General features: G+C 47.2%; 2 protein-coding genes across 3 annotated transcripts; both read left to right on the forward strand.

Moving 5' to 3' along the window:
* Positions 1–4: 4 nt before the first annotated feature.
* COMMD3 (COMM domain containing 3) lies at positions 5–4,668 on the forward strand. Its single transcript, XM_006262792.4, has 8 exons — positions 5–170; positions 1,831–1,942; positions 2,049–2,112; positions 2,204–2,238; positions 2,546–2,606; positions 2,718–2,774; positions 2,863–2,922; positions 4,063–4,668. The coding sequence occupies exons 1-8, from the start codon at positions 32–34 to the stop codon at positions 4,120–4,122; spliced, it is 588 nt and encodes a 195-aa protein (XP_006262854.1). The 5' UTR covers positions 5–31; the 3' UTR covers positions 4,123–4,668.
* Positions 4,669–5,874: 1,206 nt separating this feature from the next.
* On the forward strand, positions 5,875–15,518 carry BMI1 (BMI1 proto-oncogene, polycomb ring finger). 2 transcript variants are annotated; one of them, XM_006262794.4, is made up of 10 exons: positions 5,875–6,433; positions 10,281–10,414; positions 10,721–10,817; positions 11,537–11,592; positions 11,698–11,748; positions 12,024–12,132; positions 12,220–12,265; positions 12,870–12,968; positions 13,458–13,538; positions 13,625–15,518. In XM_006262794.4, exons 2-10 carry the CDS (start codon positions 10,303–10,305, stop codon positions 13,952–13,954), a joined length of 981 nt encoding a protein of 326 aa, XP_006262856.1. In that variant the 5' UTR covers positions 5,875–6,433; positions 10,281–10,302; the 3' UTR covers positions 13,955–15,518. The 2 variants fall into 2 exon arrangements, with proteins under 2 accessions (XP_006262856.1, XP_019353207.1); XM_019497662.2 differs by lacking the exon at positions 5,875–6,433 and adding an exon at positions 9,741–9,819.
* Positions 15,519–17,197: the final 1,679 nt, after the last annotated feature.

Here is a 17,197-nt window from a genome sequence, read left to right on the forward strand (position 1 = left end):
TGGGCGCGTGTCGAAGGTCACCGCGCTCACAATGGAGCTGTCGGAGTATGTGCAGAGCGGCTTGCAGCCTCTAGCCGATCCTGGCTGCTTCTCGCCCAGAGCCTACACGGTTCTGCTCCAGACGGCTTTCCAGAGCCTGCTTGACACCCAGGCGGACCAGGCAGCCTTAGGTAAGCGCTGCTTCTCGAGCGAGAGCCAGGAGAAGAAAGGAGCCCTGCCATGTCCTCCCGGGAGCCAGAGAGACAGAGACAGGAAAAAGGGATCTATTTTCTTTCCTGCTGCCACATCCTTGTGTTTACAGCTCGTGCAGGCGTGGGCAGAGCCCCTAGACCCTTGCACCGCAATGACAGTGTCACCTGCACCAAGCCGCCTAACACAGACCAAACACGTACCCAGTCGTGCTCTGCCCCCCGCCTCCGGCTCTCTTGTTTTGCTGCAGAAATAGCCGTGCATTTCTCGCGTGTGGCCTAAAAACGCTCCCAGCCCTGCTTCAGCGGGGAGAGCTCGGCTCTTGAGCAGCGGTGTTAGCGCTCTCGCTTTTTTTGTGCTGGTTGCTTACTCGAGACACCCTCGGTGAGGTTCAGCTAAGCACGTTTGCAAACGGGAGAGGTTAAAGTGATCTGGCAAGGGTCAGATTTGTCTGTGGGCGTCGGTCCAGTGTCGTTTTGGCAGTCTCAGTGCTCCTTTCTGCATGATGTCGTCTCTACGTGCATTTCCTTCCCAGCTCCGCTTGCTCTCGGTACAGTTTCTGCAATAAAAATCAGTTTCGGGGTCAGTCACTGCAGATGCACAGCGGTGGTGTATTGACATTTGACATTCAGCCCCGCGCAGCGGTAGGGCGCAGCGACGGGTTTCTTACAACTTTTCGACTAGCCCAAAGGCTTCTTTGCAAACGCAGGACACTTGGGTGGGGACTCAAACTAAAAGTGAAAATGTTGTAAAAATTCTAGCTTCTGGGGGGGAGGGGCTTACCAGCCAAGACACTGCTGTATGGAAATGAAATCTGCAGACAGCTTTAAAGTTGGTATTTGGAGGCGTGCAATAATGAGTGTGAGTGCGTGTGTGTGATTATGTAAAGCTAGCAATTAAAACCAGGACGCCTGCTTTGAACAAAGTATCTCGAATATTTGTGTCCGTGCTTCTTCTAGGGTCGGGAAAAAGAGGTCGTCTCTCTCTCTCTCTCTCTCTCTCTGCCTTGAGACGTTTCTTCCTGGGGAATCGTAACAGAACAGGGACTCCATGCGATTATTTAATACTGCAGTGATTCCATCATGGTATCCTTGCAAATTAATTCTGTAGCAGATATCTTGGGGATGAAAAGGGAATTTAAGGGACAAGAAACTGACGTGTTCAGAAAATCTGTAAGACTTTTACCTTCATGTGCTGTTGAATTTTATGGGCCGGACTCTGACCTCAGTTACACCGGTGTAAATCCGGAGTAATTTACACCGGTTACATCAGCGTTTGATTTTTAATTTAATGTCTCTGCTCTTAAGGCTCTAAGAAATGATGGCGGGTGGTTGAAGGAAAACTGGTGTTTTCCTTGCCATATTTGTGTTTTTAGTGGGAAGGAGGAGAGATGCTTCTGTTACCTATTACTGAGGCTGGTGGGTCAACAGCGTTTTTCACGAAGTGAGAAATACTTGCCCGTGGTGCTGCACGTATTCTAGCAACTTGCCTGCGTGCTCGGTTCCCCCTCCCCCTTTCTGAAATGTCTTTTACTTTGAAATCGCTCCAGAAAAGGTCATATCAAAAAGGAAAGATGTCCCTTTTAGTAACGTGTTTTAAGACTTCAGAACAAATATATCACTAGTAATTCATTTGTTTTAGACCACCCAGACTTGAAACAAATTGACCCAACAGTATTAAAACATTGCCATGCAGCAGCTGCAACTTGTATACTGGAGGCTGGAAAACAGAAAGCCGACAAATCTGCTATAAGGTACTAAGACTTTGAAATCACCCTATCTTCCTAGCGGCTGTTACTTTAAATTATACTGCTAGTTTACATCCAAAGGCTAATACGATTTTGTTTTTTCTCTCTGTAGCGCATATCTAGAAGACTGTAAGTTTGACAGAGAGAGAATAGAACAATTTTGCACCGAGTATCAGGTTTTCAGCCTATTTTAAACTACCTTCTCATTCCCTCTTATATTTGTTCGTTCAGTAGGAGCTGGCAAATACATGCTTTCCTTTTTTTCAGAAAAACAAAGATACGTTGGAAATCATGTTGGGAAGGTAGGTTATTCAAGTCAACGAGTCATTTTCAGCTGCAGCTATTACTTTATATTCCAGTATACTTTGTAAAGAGCTACTTAAATTAGTTAAGTAATGGAAGGGTTTTTTTTTAAAGCTTGCCTACCTAAATTTTAATAAAATATTGTTGAAAGGGAAGGAAATTTTCAATACTCTTAAGATTTTTTAAAATTTTTGATCAAACTTTAAAAAATAATAATTAAAAGATGCTAGTGTTTGTCGATGGAAAGCCTCGAGAACATGGCCTTTTCTTCTAGGCAAGCGTTCACATAATCATCCTATCTTTCAGTATAGGCAGATGTCCTCCGCACATAACCGATGTGTCTTGGCGCCTGGAATATCAGATCAAGGTAATCTTCCCATGTCAGGGTGTGTCTTTTAATTTGTTTTCCTTTTTCTCTGGTAAGGTCTGATTTTTTTTTCTTTCTTTCTTTTTTGGTATGTGTTTTTTTTTAATGTAGACCAACCAACTTCATAAGACTTATCGACCTGCCTATTTGATGACCTTAAATGTTGAGGTATTGTATACTGCTTTTCCCAGCCTCAATTGTCTGTTGCAGGCTTTTGACACGTTTTAATTAAACACGTGTTTGTTTTTTTCCTCAGAACAGTGGCTCAGGATCACACACAGACGTTAATTTTAGTTGCACTATGGAGCAATTGCAGGTATTTCTTTCCATTACCATCGACTCTCTAGGTGTTTTCAGCTGTGAATGTAAACTTTCTTGCTTTCCTTATCAGGTGTCAATCAAAACCACAGCCTACAATCAGTTATTGGAAAATATTTGGAGTTGTAGTTTAATGTGTTTTTAGAAAAGACATTTTCCCCAATATTTTTGTTTGATCTCTACTTCTGATATGAAACTGGCAGCTAAATAATGTCAGTTACACAGGAATTACTCTTGGTTTGTCTTTAGAAACTGATGGAAACATAACATAGATGTAATGTGAATTTAAAAGAAAAGGCATCTGTTTTCTACACTTTGTATATTTTCCTTAGGACAGAAGATCAAGCAAAATGATATGTGGATACCCCAGTATTAAGGAATAGGAATTCTAAATAGCGTTACTTACACTTAAGTCCTACTGCCTAGAAAAACAAGCTGAACTTTGCTTAGTGAAATAAATACATAACTCAACAATGGGAGTATTGTTAATCTGGAAAATAATGGAAACTCCGTGAAAGACTTGGGGAGTTGCGGGGGCGGGGGGGGGGGGGACAGGGGAGAAGAAGGGAGTGCGAAGTTATTCAAACTACACACTTGGTAGCAAAGAAGAAAAATCGACGTGTGTTCTAAAATCCCTGTTCTGCCTTCAAATCTGTATTTTGATTAGGGCTTTTGTTTGTTTGTTTTTTATTTGTTTTTTGAGTGAATTAAATTTGGCATGTTGTCTGACTGGAGAATTGGCCTGGCATAGCATTTTATTTAACTGAAAAGACATAACATTGGTGTCTGATTATTGTGGGAAGTACCGTAGTACATTTTTACATGAACTTTGGGTACCCTCCTGATATGAGCTTCATGTTAACTTAGCTCTTCTACTAACATAATGGCAATGTAAAAGGTTATTTCCTTTCAATATGTCAAACTTTAATAATTGAATGCAGCAATAAAACAAGTTATTTCAACTGACATTTTGACTTGCATCAAACGTAGCCATCCTCATGTTAAGGACAAGGCTATCTCCATGTCAGTTTGAAGATGCAGACAAGAATCTCCATTTGTTGTTAGTTTCTTTAGCAGGTGACTTGTTGCAAAATATTTTGGTTCTAAAATGAGTGCTCCATTTTTTATTTTTTTTTAGGATTTAGTTGGAAAACTAAAAGACGCTGCAAAAAGTCTAGAAAGAGCAACTCAGATGTGACCGAAAGAAGTTGACTGATGAATTCAAGAAGAAGAAACTTGCTCTTATTCCTAACCGTCTTTCCTTGGGAACTTACTGAACCACTCTCCTCTTTATCGTGAATAGCACGTAGCCCTGTAAAACCTTAGTCCGTATTACGTAAGTGTCAGCTGTTGTGTCAAAGTTAAGTGTCATTATTGTCGTGCGGGTTCTTTATTAATGGCCTCTTCTTATGAAAACTATTGTCATTGATGTGTCCTCGAACTATTCCCTCATTTCATGTATTTTTTAATTTGATTTCTGGTATTTTTTCCTACTAGTTCTAATAACAGGGATTTTTTCTCGTAATGGCTGAAGTTAGCTATGGAAGGAAACACAGCTGCTCTGCGAACAGCTTTTTGGGGGGATTGGGGGGGGGGAGAATGAAGTGTTTAACTTTAGAGGAGTGAAAATCCCGTCTCGAGGGAATATTGTTGCTGCGCCGGGTGCCCTGCCATGGGGCAGCGGTCCGGCTTGCGCCTCATCGTTTCACTTAAACTGAAATTAAAAGCTACTTAAACTTTGCAATAGACCATTCATCTTTACCCGGACTGACTCGTCCAAAGCCCCAAAGGAAGCACTGCTGGAGCGCTGTAGACGAGGGGCCAGCGCCTGCCCCGGCCCCGGCTCCAGCTCCGACCTAGGAAGCCTCCGGCACCGCTGTCATGGGCGAGGTCTTCCCAGTTTTTCTTGCACCTCCCGCCCAGCTCTGCAGTCCTCGGCGGGAGGGGTTGTGCTCCGGGGCGAGCTGTCAGCCTCTGTCTGCGGCCCGGAGCCGGCACCTGTGCCAGGAGGGCAGGGCCCGCGGGGCTGGGAAGCCGGGCCTGCCTTGCCCCCTGCGGGACTGCTTCTCCCGACTTCGGACTCGCGCACCGAGGGGGAGGGACCGTCCTTGCCCAGCCCCGCGCCCGCCCGGTCCCGGAGGGTCACCTTGCTGGGCTTGCCGGGCAACTAAGGACACCCACCAGCACCACCCTCGCCGCTGCCTCCTGCTTCCAAGCGGCCTCGCTGCCGGGGGGCGCCGCTGGCGCGGGAAGTCCGCGGGGCGGGGGCTGCAGAGGCCGGGGCTGCCCGCGCGGAGGGGGCGGAGCAGACACGTGCGGCCGGGCGCGGGCAGCTGGGTCAGAGCAGGGGGAGGCAGGGCAGGGCAGGCGGGGAGCCGGGCAGCGGGGCACGTGCTGGGGCGCGAGGGCGGCGGAGGAGGCGAAGCATAGCGGGACAGGACAGGACTGGACGGGGCAGGGGGGAGGCAGGCGCGGGCCCCGTGCAGGGGCGGGAGCTGGGAGCAGGGAGCCCGGGCAGGGGGAGCCGGGGCTGCGCGGTGGGGGCGGGCGAGGGGCAGGTTGGGGCGGGAGCAGAGTGAGGCTGGAGGAAAGGGGCAGCCTCGACTGTGCGCGGAGAGGAGGAGAGGGCAGCGGGTCCGGGGCGGGGAAGAACAGGCGAAGTGTGTGCGGCGCGGAGGGGAGAGGAGGAGAGAGAGAGAGAGAGAGAGTGTGTGTGTGTGTGTGTGTGTGTGTGTGTGAGAGAGAGAGAGAGAGCCGGGGGTGGAGCGGGTGGAGTGCGCGCGGGGAAAAGGAGGAATCGGCGGCGCGGGTGTGCACGGGGCGGGGGGCAGGGCCCGCGAGTGTGTGCAGGCGGAGGGGGAGGGGGAGGGGGAGGGGGCGGCGGCGGCGGGCGGGGAGGGGGAGGCGGCGGGGTTGCGGGATTGGGTCACGGGGAGGCTGACGGGCTCCGACTACACCGACACTAATTCCCAGGCCACCCTTAAGGAATGAGGAGCCCCACGTGACGCTGGCGGGGCGGGCGAACTCTGAGCCATTTTGGGGACGGTGTCAGTTTCCACTGTGTGCCTTCAGCGTTGCATTTTTTCCCTCCTCCGCCCTCCCTCCCTCCCCCGTTCCCCCACCAACAACTATGAAATAATAATAATAAAACAGAGACCAAGAGGCAGAGCAGGGGGACGAGGGGGAGACAATGGGCTGGTGGAGAGAGAGCCCATCCGGATTAGAGAGACTTTCCGCTCCCAGCTCCTAAACCACCCAAAACGCAAACTCAGAGGGAGAGAGAGGGAGTGAGAAGGGTCGGTGGCAGCGAGGAGCGAACCCGGGTGTTTTGTAACTAAAATGAGCAGAGTGCAGCAGCAGCAGCAGCAATAAGCTTATTGCAATTGACAGCGTCTGCAGTTCATTTCAAGATGGCCGCTTGGCTCACATTCATTTTCTGCTGAACGACTTTTAACTTTCATTGTCTTTTTTGGCCGCTCCGATCATCACCCACCGGCTCCTTTTTCCGGGTATGTATAAAGCGAGGTGTCTCCTTACCAAGGGCGGGGGGCGGAGGGGGCTTGGCGGCGGTTTTAGGCCGGTTTGGGGGCTGCAAAGGGGAGCCTAGGTGTCCCCCCAGCTCTCCGTATGGGAAAAGCGCTGACAGTCTGCTCCAACCACACACACACACACACACACACACATATAGACACACAGCAGCAGCAGCAGCCTGTGCACTCGCTTTCGTTACGCACCCACATTTGCAAATTTTAGTTCCTTTCTTTCTCCAGATGCCTCCTAAAATGTTTCTGTGCACATGGCCCCCAAGGAGAATATTTATATTTCCAGCCCCTGCTGCCATCCCGGCCTGAGCGCCCTTTGTTTAAAGGCAGATTTTGATTAAACAGGGACGTTCATGAAATCTGGAGCTGCCTGGGTCAAGGGATTTCAGTCCTCTCCGAAATAAATGTATCTGGGGAGGCTTAAAATGCCAGATACTGCACTCATTTTATAGAGATGGGGCCAGTGGGGGGTAGCGATCCCGCTGGAGGGCTTGTTAGACCGCGGGGGACCTCAAAGAAAATGTTATTAACTTAAGTTGGACAAACACTTGTGTGAAATTTGGTGGTGTGTAAGATGGCGGTTCCCAGTTGTTTCCAATGTCTCCTTTTACATTTGTGCTTCAAATGCTGGAGTTTTTAGGCTTCTACCTGTTGGGGCAGGGCAGGGGGGACCAAAGTTGGGAACTAACTTTTCTGCAAAGACACTGCTTTGACTGTGGTTCTGGAAAATTGGGCTGTGCGGTTTGTAACTGGCTTTGAGGCGATGATGGTGCGAGTGCAGGACGCCGTGGGGTTTGCGAGTGTTTCTGCCTGCTCTGGAGCTGCTGGTTTTGTTCTGATCTCGGGAGGGGGAAATTCACTATAGAGGCTTTGTAAAGCCTCTGAGGTGTCACGGATCTGCTCCTTGTGGTGTTCAGGGCTGGCACTAGAAAGCTGATCGTACGTGTTTGTGTAATTGCATGGCCTTGACAATACAGAACTCGCAGTTTCCCCAGCTATTTACTGTAAATATTTGGAAAGAGGCAAGTAAGTAGAAAAATCAATTTTTAATAAAAGGGAAAATCGCCATTTCCCAATGTCTAGGAGATGAGCAGCACACCCCCACTTCCCTACAGAGGTTAGGGAAAATCAGACACACACACCCAGCTCCACTTATAACATACAGTAGTTTGTAGTAGATGGTAGTCTTTTTGTCTCCATTTTTTTTTTACCAGGACCCCTAAAGCCAAGAGAGGCTCAGGAAATATAATCCAGTACAAGGAGTTGGCAGAACTATTGACAACACACCCCGTACACTTAAGAGAGACTTTAGGAGTAGTTTTGCCAGAGATACAAACTCCTAACCTGCACACCAGGTCGTGGCGACACCTACCAATTAACCTTTCAGTTTATTTTAAGGAGGCTGATTGTGTCCTCCAGCCAGTCTGTTTTAGGAAGCTGATTTTAGGGAGTGAGATGTATGCATTTATTTATTTACTTTACACTCTGCTGCCATTATTCAGTTCTTTCTTTGCTGCAATGTGTGATGCGAGGAGATCAGGGCTCCGTATGCCTTCTTGGAGGGAAATGCTAGACTTCCTACGAGTTACTACTACCTTATGTGGGCATGGTGAAGTGGAAGCACAGTCATAGTGCTCGTATGGAAAATAGCTGTTGTTGCTAAAGGTAATCAAGGGTCGTCCAGCTGTAGATGACAAGTTCATTACTGCTGAACAGTCCATTTGTGGAGTGGAGGTTGATGCTGTTCCGGACGCAAAGCTGAGTGAATGAAGTTGCGTGAATGAAGTTGTATTTCAGATGCAATTTTGTTCGGAGAGATGCCAAACTGAATTCGCTGGCTTGTTACATGCACGGGTGTTTGCCTGGCTAACTGATCATTGACACAAGAGCATGCTTTTGGCTGTCTTCATTTGGACATAGCCCGTGTAAGGCCTCTGAAAAGTCGGCGGGCGGTCAGTGCTGGTCTCTAGGAGGCGTTCCGTGGAGTTGTCCCGCGTGGGTGTGTCAGTGCCTGTGTTCTCGGTAGGGGAGTCCTTCGGGCTGAGCTGTGTGGAGTGTCGGGATTCCTCGTGTGATCAGCACCAGCAGGAACATCCCGAAAGGCTTTTCTGTCAGCCAGAGGATTGCGGCCAAGTGACCCAAGCGCACGAGTCTCGCGTGTGCGTGTCACACGCGCGGTGTGTCTGTGCGGGCGGTTCTCGGGCAGGGGGTGGGTGTCGAGCTCGGTTGGCTGCAGCCGCTCCCAGCTTTCACAGGCAACTCACGGCAGGCTCCGAGCTGAACAAGAGCGAACTTCAGGCAATAAATAATAGGCTGTCGGGGCTGCTCCAGCAAGACAAGTTCCACGGTTGAATTGAATTCCCCTCGGTTGAGGAAGAGGCTGCGCTGGCGCAAAATGAAACCTGCGTCAGCACCTTCCGAGGCATCGCCCGGGTCCCGGGAGCTCCGGCAGAGCTGTCCCCGGGCGGGCGGCGCGGGTGACCTCTGCCTCTGCCACAGCCCGGCCGGGAGAGGATGGAGCTGGGGCTGGGCGCCACACATCAAGTGGGGACACGGGCGGGCACACTAGCACGGCTCGGCGCCGGGGGCACGGCAGTGCCAGGCACTCCCGAGTTGGCGGCGGCGGGGCTGGGCTGTGCCTCCCGGAGGGCGCCGTGCCGCCGGCCCCGGGGAAGTGCCAGGGCAGGGGCGGGGGCAGGTACCTGGTCCCCCCGCGGCCCCTCGCTTTGTGCCGGGCTCGCGACTGTCACTCCCCCCAGGGCTGCCCAGCGCCGGGCGCCGCAGCGGGCGGCTTCCCCGCTCGGGGCGCTCGTCGGCGCTGCGGGCACTCGCTCGGCGCGGCCGCCCCTGCCCGGCCTGAGCGCGAAGCCGGGGGCGCCTCGCCCCATTGTCTCGCGCGGGCCCGCCGGGGCCGGGGCACCTCCTGCCGCAACAAAGGGCTGTGCCCTGCCCGGGCCGGGGCGCGCAGGCTCCGCAGCATCCTGCCCGCAGCAGGGACCGGGGCGCGGGCCGCCGCGTGCTGCGGGGCTGTCAGCGGGGGCTGCGGGGCGGGGCGGGGCGGGCGAGCTGCGTGCACCGAGCCGACGTGGAGCGAGGCCCCCGGGAGGATCCGCACTGGCCGAGGCGCGGGAGGAGCCTCCCGCGCTGCCTCCGCCACCCCGGACCTCGCCCCGCCCCGCCCCGCCGGGCTCTGCCCCCCGCGGCCGCGGAGCCCTGCACGGGCCGAGCCGAGCCGAGCCCCCGTCCCCGCCGGGCGCCCGCGAGCCCCGCTTCCCGCCCGGCCCGGCCCGGCCCCCGCCCCCACCCCCCGCCCGGCGCGGGCTGCTCCTCCCGGCGGTGGCAGGATGCCAAGTGTAAGTGCAAGTTGCCATGGCAACGCCCGGGCGCGCGGAGCGGGTCCGGATCGGCCCCGAGCGCGGCGGGAGCAGCCCGCACCCCCCGGCCCCGCTCCCGCTCCCGACGCGGCCCCGCTCTCCGGAAATGCCAGGGCGGCCGCCCCGGGAGGCGCCGGCTCCCCTTTGTGCAGCGCCCGCGGAGCCGAGCCCCGCCTGCGGGGGAGGGAGAGCTCGGGCCGGGGCCGGGGCCGGGGCCGGGGCCCCGCGGCGGGGATGCGGGCCCCTCGCTAGGGACAGGCCCCTGCTCTCCTGTTGGCCGCCTCTTCCTCCCCAGCCCCCCCGGCTCGCTGCGCCCGTCCCGGCCTCGGGGGCGGGGGCGAGGGCGAGGGGCGGAGACGCGACTTCCCTGGGTCGGGGAAGCGCCGGATCTCCGCACCTGGGACACGGAGCCAACGTGTGTGCGCGCGCGTGTCTTGCAGAGCCGCCTTGTCTTAAGCAAACATGCATCGAACCACCAGAATCAAAATCACGGAGCTAAACCCCCATCTCATGTGCGTGCTCTGCGGCGGCTACTTCATTGACGCCACCACCATCATAGAGTGCCTGCACTCCTGTAAGTACCGCGCGGCCTCGCGCCCCCCCGCCGGCCGCGGGTCCCCCGGGCCGCTCCGGACGCCTCGGAGCTCTCCGGCCACGGCTCTGCCGCCTTTGTTAAAGCGGGGAGATACGGAGACACGCTCCCGGCGCCTCCTTCTCATGTAAATTGCAGCTAATTTGAGTATTTGTTTAGCTTAAGCAGCGCGCTTGTGACAATGGCCCATGTACGAGCGGGCATAGCTCAGACAATCGCACCTCCTCCGCTGCAGATGGGAGCATCACCTCGGCCCCTTACTAAACGCTTCCCGTGTTTTGCTTGCAGTCTGCAAGACGTGTATCGTGCGTTACTTGGAGACAAGCAAGTATTGTCCTATTTGTGACGTCCAAGTTCACAAAACCCGGCCGCTTTTGAATATAAGGTAGGATAAAATGCTCAGGTATCTCTTCTTTTGCTTTAGAGCAGGGAGCAAGCCCTAAGTGTCCGTGATGTTACCTCGTTACCGCCCATTTCAATATGAAAGGACCTGTCCGTTTACAAGCTAAAGTTTGCCCATGTGTTCCCTTTGGGGTCTTGGCACCGCCGGAGACAAAGAAGACTTCATTGGTTGCGAAGCAGGACGTTTTTGCCTGTTTTGCATACTCTGACCCCTCCTGAGCAACGCTTTCCGCCCCTTATCTTTATCTGTCACAATCTTTTACATTCCCACTTTCCATTTGACACAGACATACTGCAATCCAGTCTCCTATAGGTCCCGTATCTCACAAGCATCAAATGGGAGGAAAAAAAGGAAAAGTTAAACTCTTTTGAAAATACTCTTCTCTTTAGCAGTCCATTGCTAGGTTTGTGATCTTCTGTCTCCCTGTTAGTTAGTAGTTCAACTTTTTTAAAGGCCTCCTTCCAACCTCTGGGAATATCCTGTCAGTGAAATGCAACAAGCATTTGTTCAATCAGCTAGATCACAGATGAGTTCATAATGTATCCTGTAGACTATTTTAATAAAAAGCCCAAGATCTCTTTTTAGGAGATAGCATTTAATTTTTTGTAGTGTAATTTTCCTTGTTTCGGAACTGATTGTAAATGAGAAGCTTTGGCTTGACACCTCTGCTTAGATGTATGTTTTGGGATTTTGTTTTTTAGGTCAGATAAAACTCTTCAAGATATTGTGTACAAACTAGTACCAGGCCTTTTCAAAAGTGAGTAGTTAAATCAAGCAGTGTCACATGTACCTACTATGCTTTTTCTTCCCATATAGTAACAAAGATAAACTAAATGAACAAATAATCTGCTTTCCCATCCAGATGAAATGAAAAGAAGAAGGGATTTTTATGCTGCTCATCCCTCAGCTGATGGTAAAAGCTTCTGGTTTATACCTTTTAATAAAACTAAGGTTCACCTCACCTTCTATTTAAAAGCAAAGATGCCTTAATATCTCCTGTCACTTACAATTATTTAACCATAAATCCATTCCAAGGTGTAGATTCAGCTTAATGTTTAAAAATGATAATAGCAACTTAAATAAAGCAATACATAACCTTGTTACTGAAGTTTTCCCTTGTTGCTGAGAATCCCCATTCTTTCTGATTTGAATTTCAAAATGTAAATTATTGTGGAAATTTCTGCGCAGCTGCCAATGGCTCTAATGAAGACAGGGGAGAAGTTGCTGATGAAGACAAAAGAATTATAACAGATGACGAGATCATAAGCTTATCCATTGAGTTCTTTGATCAGAATAGGCAAGTTCTATGAGCAATTTTATCCTTATCTGTATGTTAACAGCTCTTTTCAGTATTTGTTCTAATTGTTTCATTCCTTTTCCCCAGACTGGAACGAAAAGGAAATAAAGAGAGAGAAAAATCAAAGGAAGAGGTAAATAACCTCTCTTTACTTAAGGCAGAGTGTAGACAGAAGGAAACAATTATTTCTTTTAGAGGTTGGTGGTCAAGCTGAATAAAGTATTAATATCCACCAAGATAAAAATCCTTGTAGCATATAAAGGTGTTAAACAGAGATTTACAATATGGGTTTGTAGATGTAGACAGACATAATTTTGGCAGACAAAATGAAGACTGTGCTGATATTTTTTTTTAAAAAGGAAACTGAAGTTCTGGAGATTTTTTTGGTCATTTTTTAAAGAAATAAAAGTAAAGAATAATTTGTTAGAAGAAAGAAAAATATTTTAATTTCATTTTTTAAAAACAGGTCATTAGTTTGAATAGTTTGTTTTAGGACCTTTCTGTATACAATTATAAATAATTGATTGTTCCCAGATATTTAATTTGAGTACTTAGCACCTATTTCTGATTGTCTTCATAAGGAATTCTAACTAGGAATCTGCCAACTGAAGTTAATCATTTATTACAATTGTACACACTATATTGCATCATACTGTAATAGTCTATTGGTATAAATACTTTAAAAAATCTTGTTTGTTGTTAATAAATAGACTGACATTTTTCAAATATACTGTTAGGTGAATGACAAAAGATATTTACGCTGCCCAGCAGCCATGACAGTGATGCATCTAAGAAAGTTTCTCCGAAGTAAAATGGATATACCTAATACTTTCCAGGTACCTTGGGTGGATGGGGAAGTTTGGGGTTTCTTTTTTTTTCCTTTTAACAGTCCTCCTATGCTAAGCTTCCCCTGCTGGCTGACTCTCTCTTTAAAGTGCCTTTCTGATTACGTGTTTAACTCAGACCCAGAGAATAACAACTAAGCATTCATAGGGTGCAGTTTTGGTAGGCATAAGAAAATATTTTGAAGTCTCACAGAAGCTTTTTGTTTCTGTTGTATTCCTTTAAATTTTAGTACTGCCCTCTGCAAGTATTGAGGTATCAGGAAATTGTTTTTCAGAAAAGATTATTTAAAAGAAAAAAAGTAATTCCGATATTTGTTTGTCATCAAGGAAGAGTTCTTCCTTGCACTGCAGTTTTAGCATCAATATTTTTAAGTCTCTGACAATATTGCTTCCAGATCATTTTCACTCTAAAGAAAAGCTGCCTGCTTTGAATTATTTTTTTCTGATACTTATTAATCCAAAGATTAATGTTTTACATAGATCGATGTGATGTATGAAGAGGAGCCCTTGAAGGACTACTATACGCTAATGGACATTGCTTACATTTATACTTGGAGAAGGGTAAATAGCTCCTGTACCACCTCCTCTCCTGCTGTAATCTTTCGTGGTTCAAAGAGTGCTTACAGTGTGTTTTCTTTGCTGTGCAGAATGGACCTCTTCCTCTGAAGTATCGAGTTCGACCTACTTGTAAAAGAATGAAGATCAGCCACCAGAGAGAAGGCTTAAATAATAGTGGGGAACTAGAAAGTGACTCTGGGAGTGACAAGGCAAGCAGCCCAGCAGGAGGCATCCCCTCCACGTCCTCCTGTTTGCCTAGCCCCAGCACTCCGGTGCAGTCTCCCCATCCTCAATTTCCTCATATCTCTAGTACTATGAATGGAACCAGCAGCAGCCCCAGCAGTAACCATCAGCCCTCCTTAACCAACAGAGCACGGAAAACATCGATAAATGGCTCGTCAGCAACTTCCTCTGGTTGACACTTTCAATGAGACTCTCGAAAAAGAACCCTGATTTATATAGATCTCTTCATGCCATTACAGCTTTATAGATGCAAATTATTGTGACTATCGTCCAAATCGCTTTCTTTTGTAGTGACACCGACCTTGGCTATAAAAGAGGGACTAAATGACATTCATATGGACGTTATCTGAAATGACAGATTTTTCCATAAAGAATTGTCCCCAGAGGACTGGGAAGCAAGCAACTGTGATGTGTTCCGAGTGCCTCGGAAGTCTCCAGAAGTGGATATAAACATTGGGACATAGTTTGTTAATCCAGACTAACTCCTGCATTACATTCTCTCCAATTGTTATTGTTATGATGCTGTTTTGTGAACCTGTAGAAAGCAAGTGCTTTTTCATCTTGGAATTCAACAAAACGGAAAGGATATGCATAAAACAATGCATATATGTAGCCATGTCACTGTGAATAACAATTTTGCGTATTAGCCATTTTGATTCTTATGTTGCATCCTTACTTCTCTGTTGCTGCGCAGAACCGATCAAAAGGAACATAAACTTCAGTTTTACAATCTGTATGCCTAAAAGCGGGTATTACCGTTTTATTTACTGACTTGTTTAAATGATTCACTTTTGTAAGAATCAGATGGCATTATGCTTATTGTACAATGCCATATTGGTATATGACATAACAGGAAACAGTATTGTATGATATATTTATAAATACTATAAAGAAAATATTGTGTTTCATGCACTCATGATATGGTTGTTAACTTTCCAAACTGGTTCGACCCTTGCAGATGCCTCCTGTTTGAGCTTTGCTGATACTGCAGAAGACACTTCTCCTGTGACAGCTACAGTATTGGGAGAGCAAACTTAGTCCTAGTTAATCTGGCAATCTTAGAAGGATTTTACTGGCTTTGTCTTGTTTCAAGGGATATATTTTTACTTTTACACAAGGATAGTCATTTGTTTGGTTAAATACTGAAGTGAAGAAGAAAACTAAGGGACACGAAGGTAATTGACCTGTTTGATTACAGTTTTTCTTATTTGATGTGATGGGATTGTGTTTTAAAAGCACATGGAATCATTATAGAAGCCATAAAATATTTGGTATAAATTTTAAGAAACCAGCAAGTCGCTGGATGAAGGCATTTTATCTAAATTTTGTTTTAATATATATGTATATGGTACTGTACTAACTTCATTAAATATAACAGGTACTTTAATATTTCCAATAATTTGTGGAGAATGCCTCCTCTTTAAGGGCCTGCAAATAGGAGCATTTTATTAGAGGCTTCTAAAGGTATTATTTTTTATCTAGAAAGAAAGAACACTTTCAACAAAATATGAACAGCCCCCAATCACTTTTCAGTTTGTGGTTTGCTTTGGTCGAACTTCGTGTGTGTTCATCACCCATCATTTATACATTTGTGAGGGTGTTTATACTATATGGATATTGTTTCATGTTTGTACGGGAAAATTGTAGTTAAACATTTCATTGTCTCCGGTCTGCAAAAGAAGCACAATTCTATTGCTTTGTCTTGCTTATAGTCATTAAATCATTACTTTTGCATATAAATTGCTGTTATTTGTCCTGCTTGTTTTTATAGATCAGATAACTGCAAATCCTCCACAAGGTCGTTGCTTATTGATGTATAATGTCTTGTTAAACAAGAGTTGATATTTTTTCTGTAGTAAACATGTACAGTTCAATTTCAGCAGTTAAAAGTTCACTTTTATATACACGAAAAACTTTTCATTTATAGTTGATCCTAGAAATAAACAAATAAAGGGGATACTTCATTGAAAAATAGCAAATGAGCTTTGTCGATCCTATGATATCAAAGGACAAATAATTTGTTTGCTCTCATGGACATCCTGCTTGTGGGTGTAAAGGGTAAGCAGTGGGTCTTACAGGCTGAAATTAACACACAATGGCATGTCCATGTATTTCAGATGCATATATCTTAAACAAGTATTGTGCCTTACTTGTTTTATCTTGAATAGGTCTTGGGAATTAAAAAGCTGGGTAGTCTCTAATTTTTATAAAGAGCAATTGTTTTCCTTCATTTCTGTCAAAGCCTTGCCCACAGAAAATAGTAGTGGTGAAAAGAATGTAACTATATGGTGGCAAGTACAAGATTCTGTCTCTCCTTCTCTGGATTACTTCTTAAAAACTTTAATGGAAGAAAATATTTTTTAAAACGTAAAGATAAGTCTCCATGCGACTGAACTGTGTATTTTGGCATGATTCCCTGCACTACATAAAATATGAATTAATTCGCACAAAGGCTAACATTGAACCTAAAGCACGAGATTGCACATTAATCAAACTAAGCTTGTTTATTTTGGAACTAGATCAATAATGTCAAATGCTGCAATAAAAACAGCTAATATTGATATTTACGACGTTTGGGTGAAGGATCAGTGCAACGAAATGTGAGTTGGATAGTTCCTTTCAAGATTTATTAAATTGCTGCAGTACATTCGACTTCCCTTCACCCTGTCCGTCTAAGTAAGATAACCACCTCGAAACATCGGGCTTACACGGGTATAGAGTTCTTCCAGATGTTTGTTCTTCTCTAGAAACCGTTTTGCCACGTGCAGATGGTATTGCGGTGGGGGAGAAATACTGACTTTATTTGAAGCAAATAATCCAAGATAGAATCTTGGTGTTCAACGGGCAGAGGTGCTAAATCATCCTCCTGGTTTCCAAAGGTTTTTCTTTGTACATAGGCTTGAGGAGAGCTGTAGGTAGATCTTTAAATGACTCTTTATTACCTGTGAAGGCGCAATAGAAGTTTACTTAGTCGTACAGCAAGGAGCTTCGTGTACTCAGATTTCTTAAAGATTAGTTCTCTATCAGGGAAGGATGGCAATTACGTGCTCCATAAAACTGTATTTGCGGTGTAATCATGTTTACAACCCAAGCTGTCTTGTCCACGGGCAAAATTTTGGGCAGGCTAATTTGGTGTCCCTGGGAATAGCCGTTTTCATTGTCCGTTGGTCTAATACTCATTTTTAGTTCAGCTGCCGGCGGCTCCAGGCTTTCTGTTGTGTCCATGCAGAATGTAGCTTGGGAGTGAACTGTTCTCTTGATCCACGGTTTTGACAATGTTGAGGGGTGCGGGGGTGTGTGTGACAGGCAGCGTTTCTCACGCGAGAGGCATAGCTTAGAGCAACCATTTAATTCTCTTTCAATAGGCCAATACCAGTATCAACGTAGAGCAGGTCCAAGACAAATTACAAGGAGCCTTT

Source organism: Alligator mississippiensis, chromosome 5 (genome assembly GCF_030867095.1).
Source record: "Alligator mississippiensis isolate rAllMis1 chromosome 5, rAllMis1, whole genome shotgun sequence".
Classification (NCBI taxonomy): Eukaryota; Metazoa; Chordata; order Crocodylia; family Alligatoridae; genus Alligator; species Alligator mississippiensis.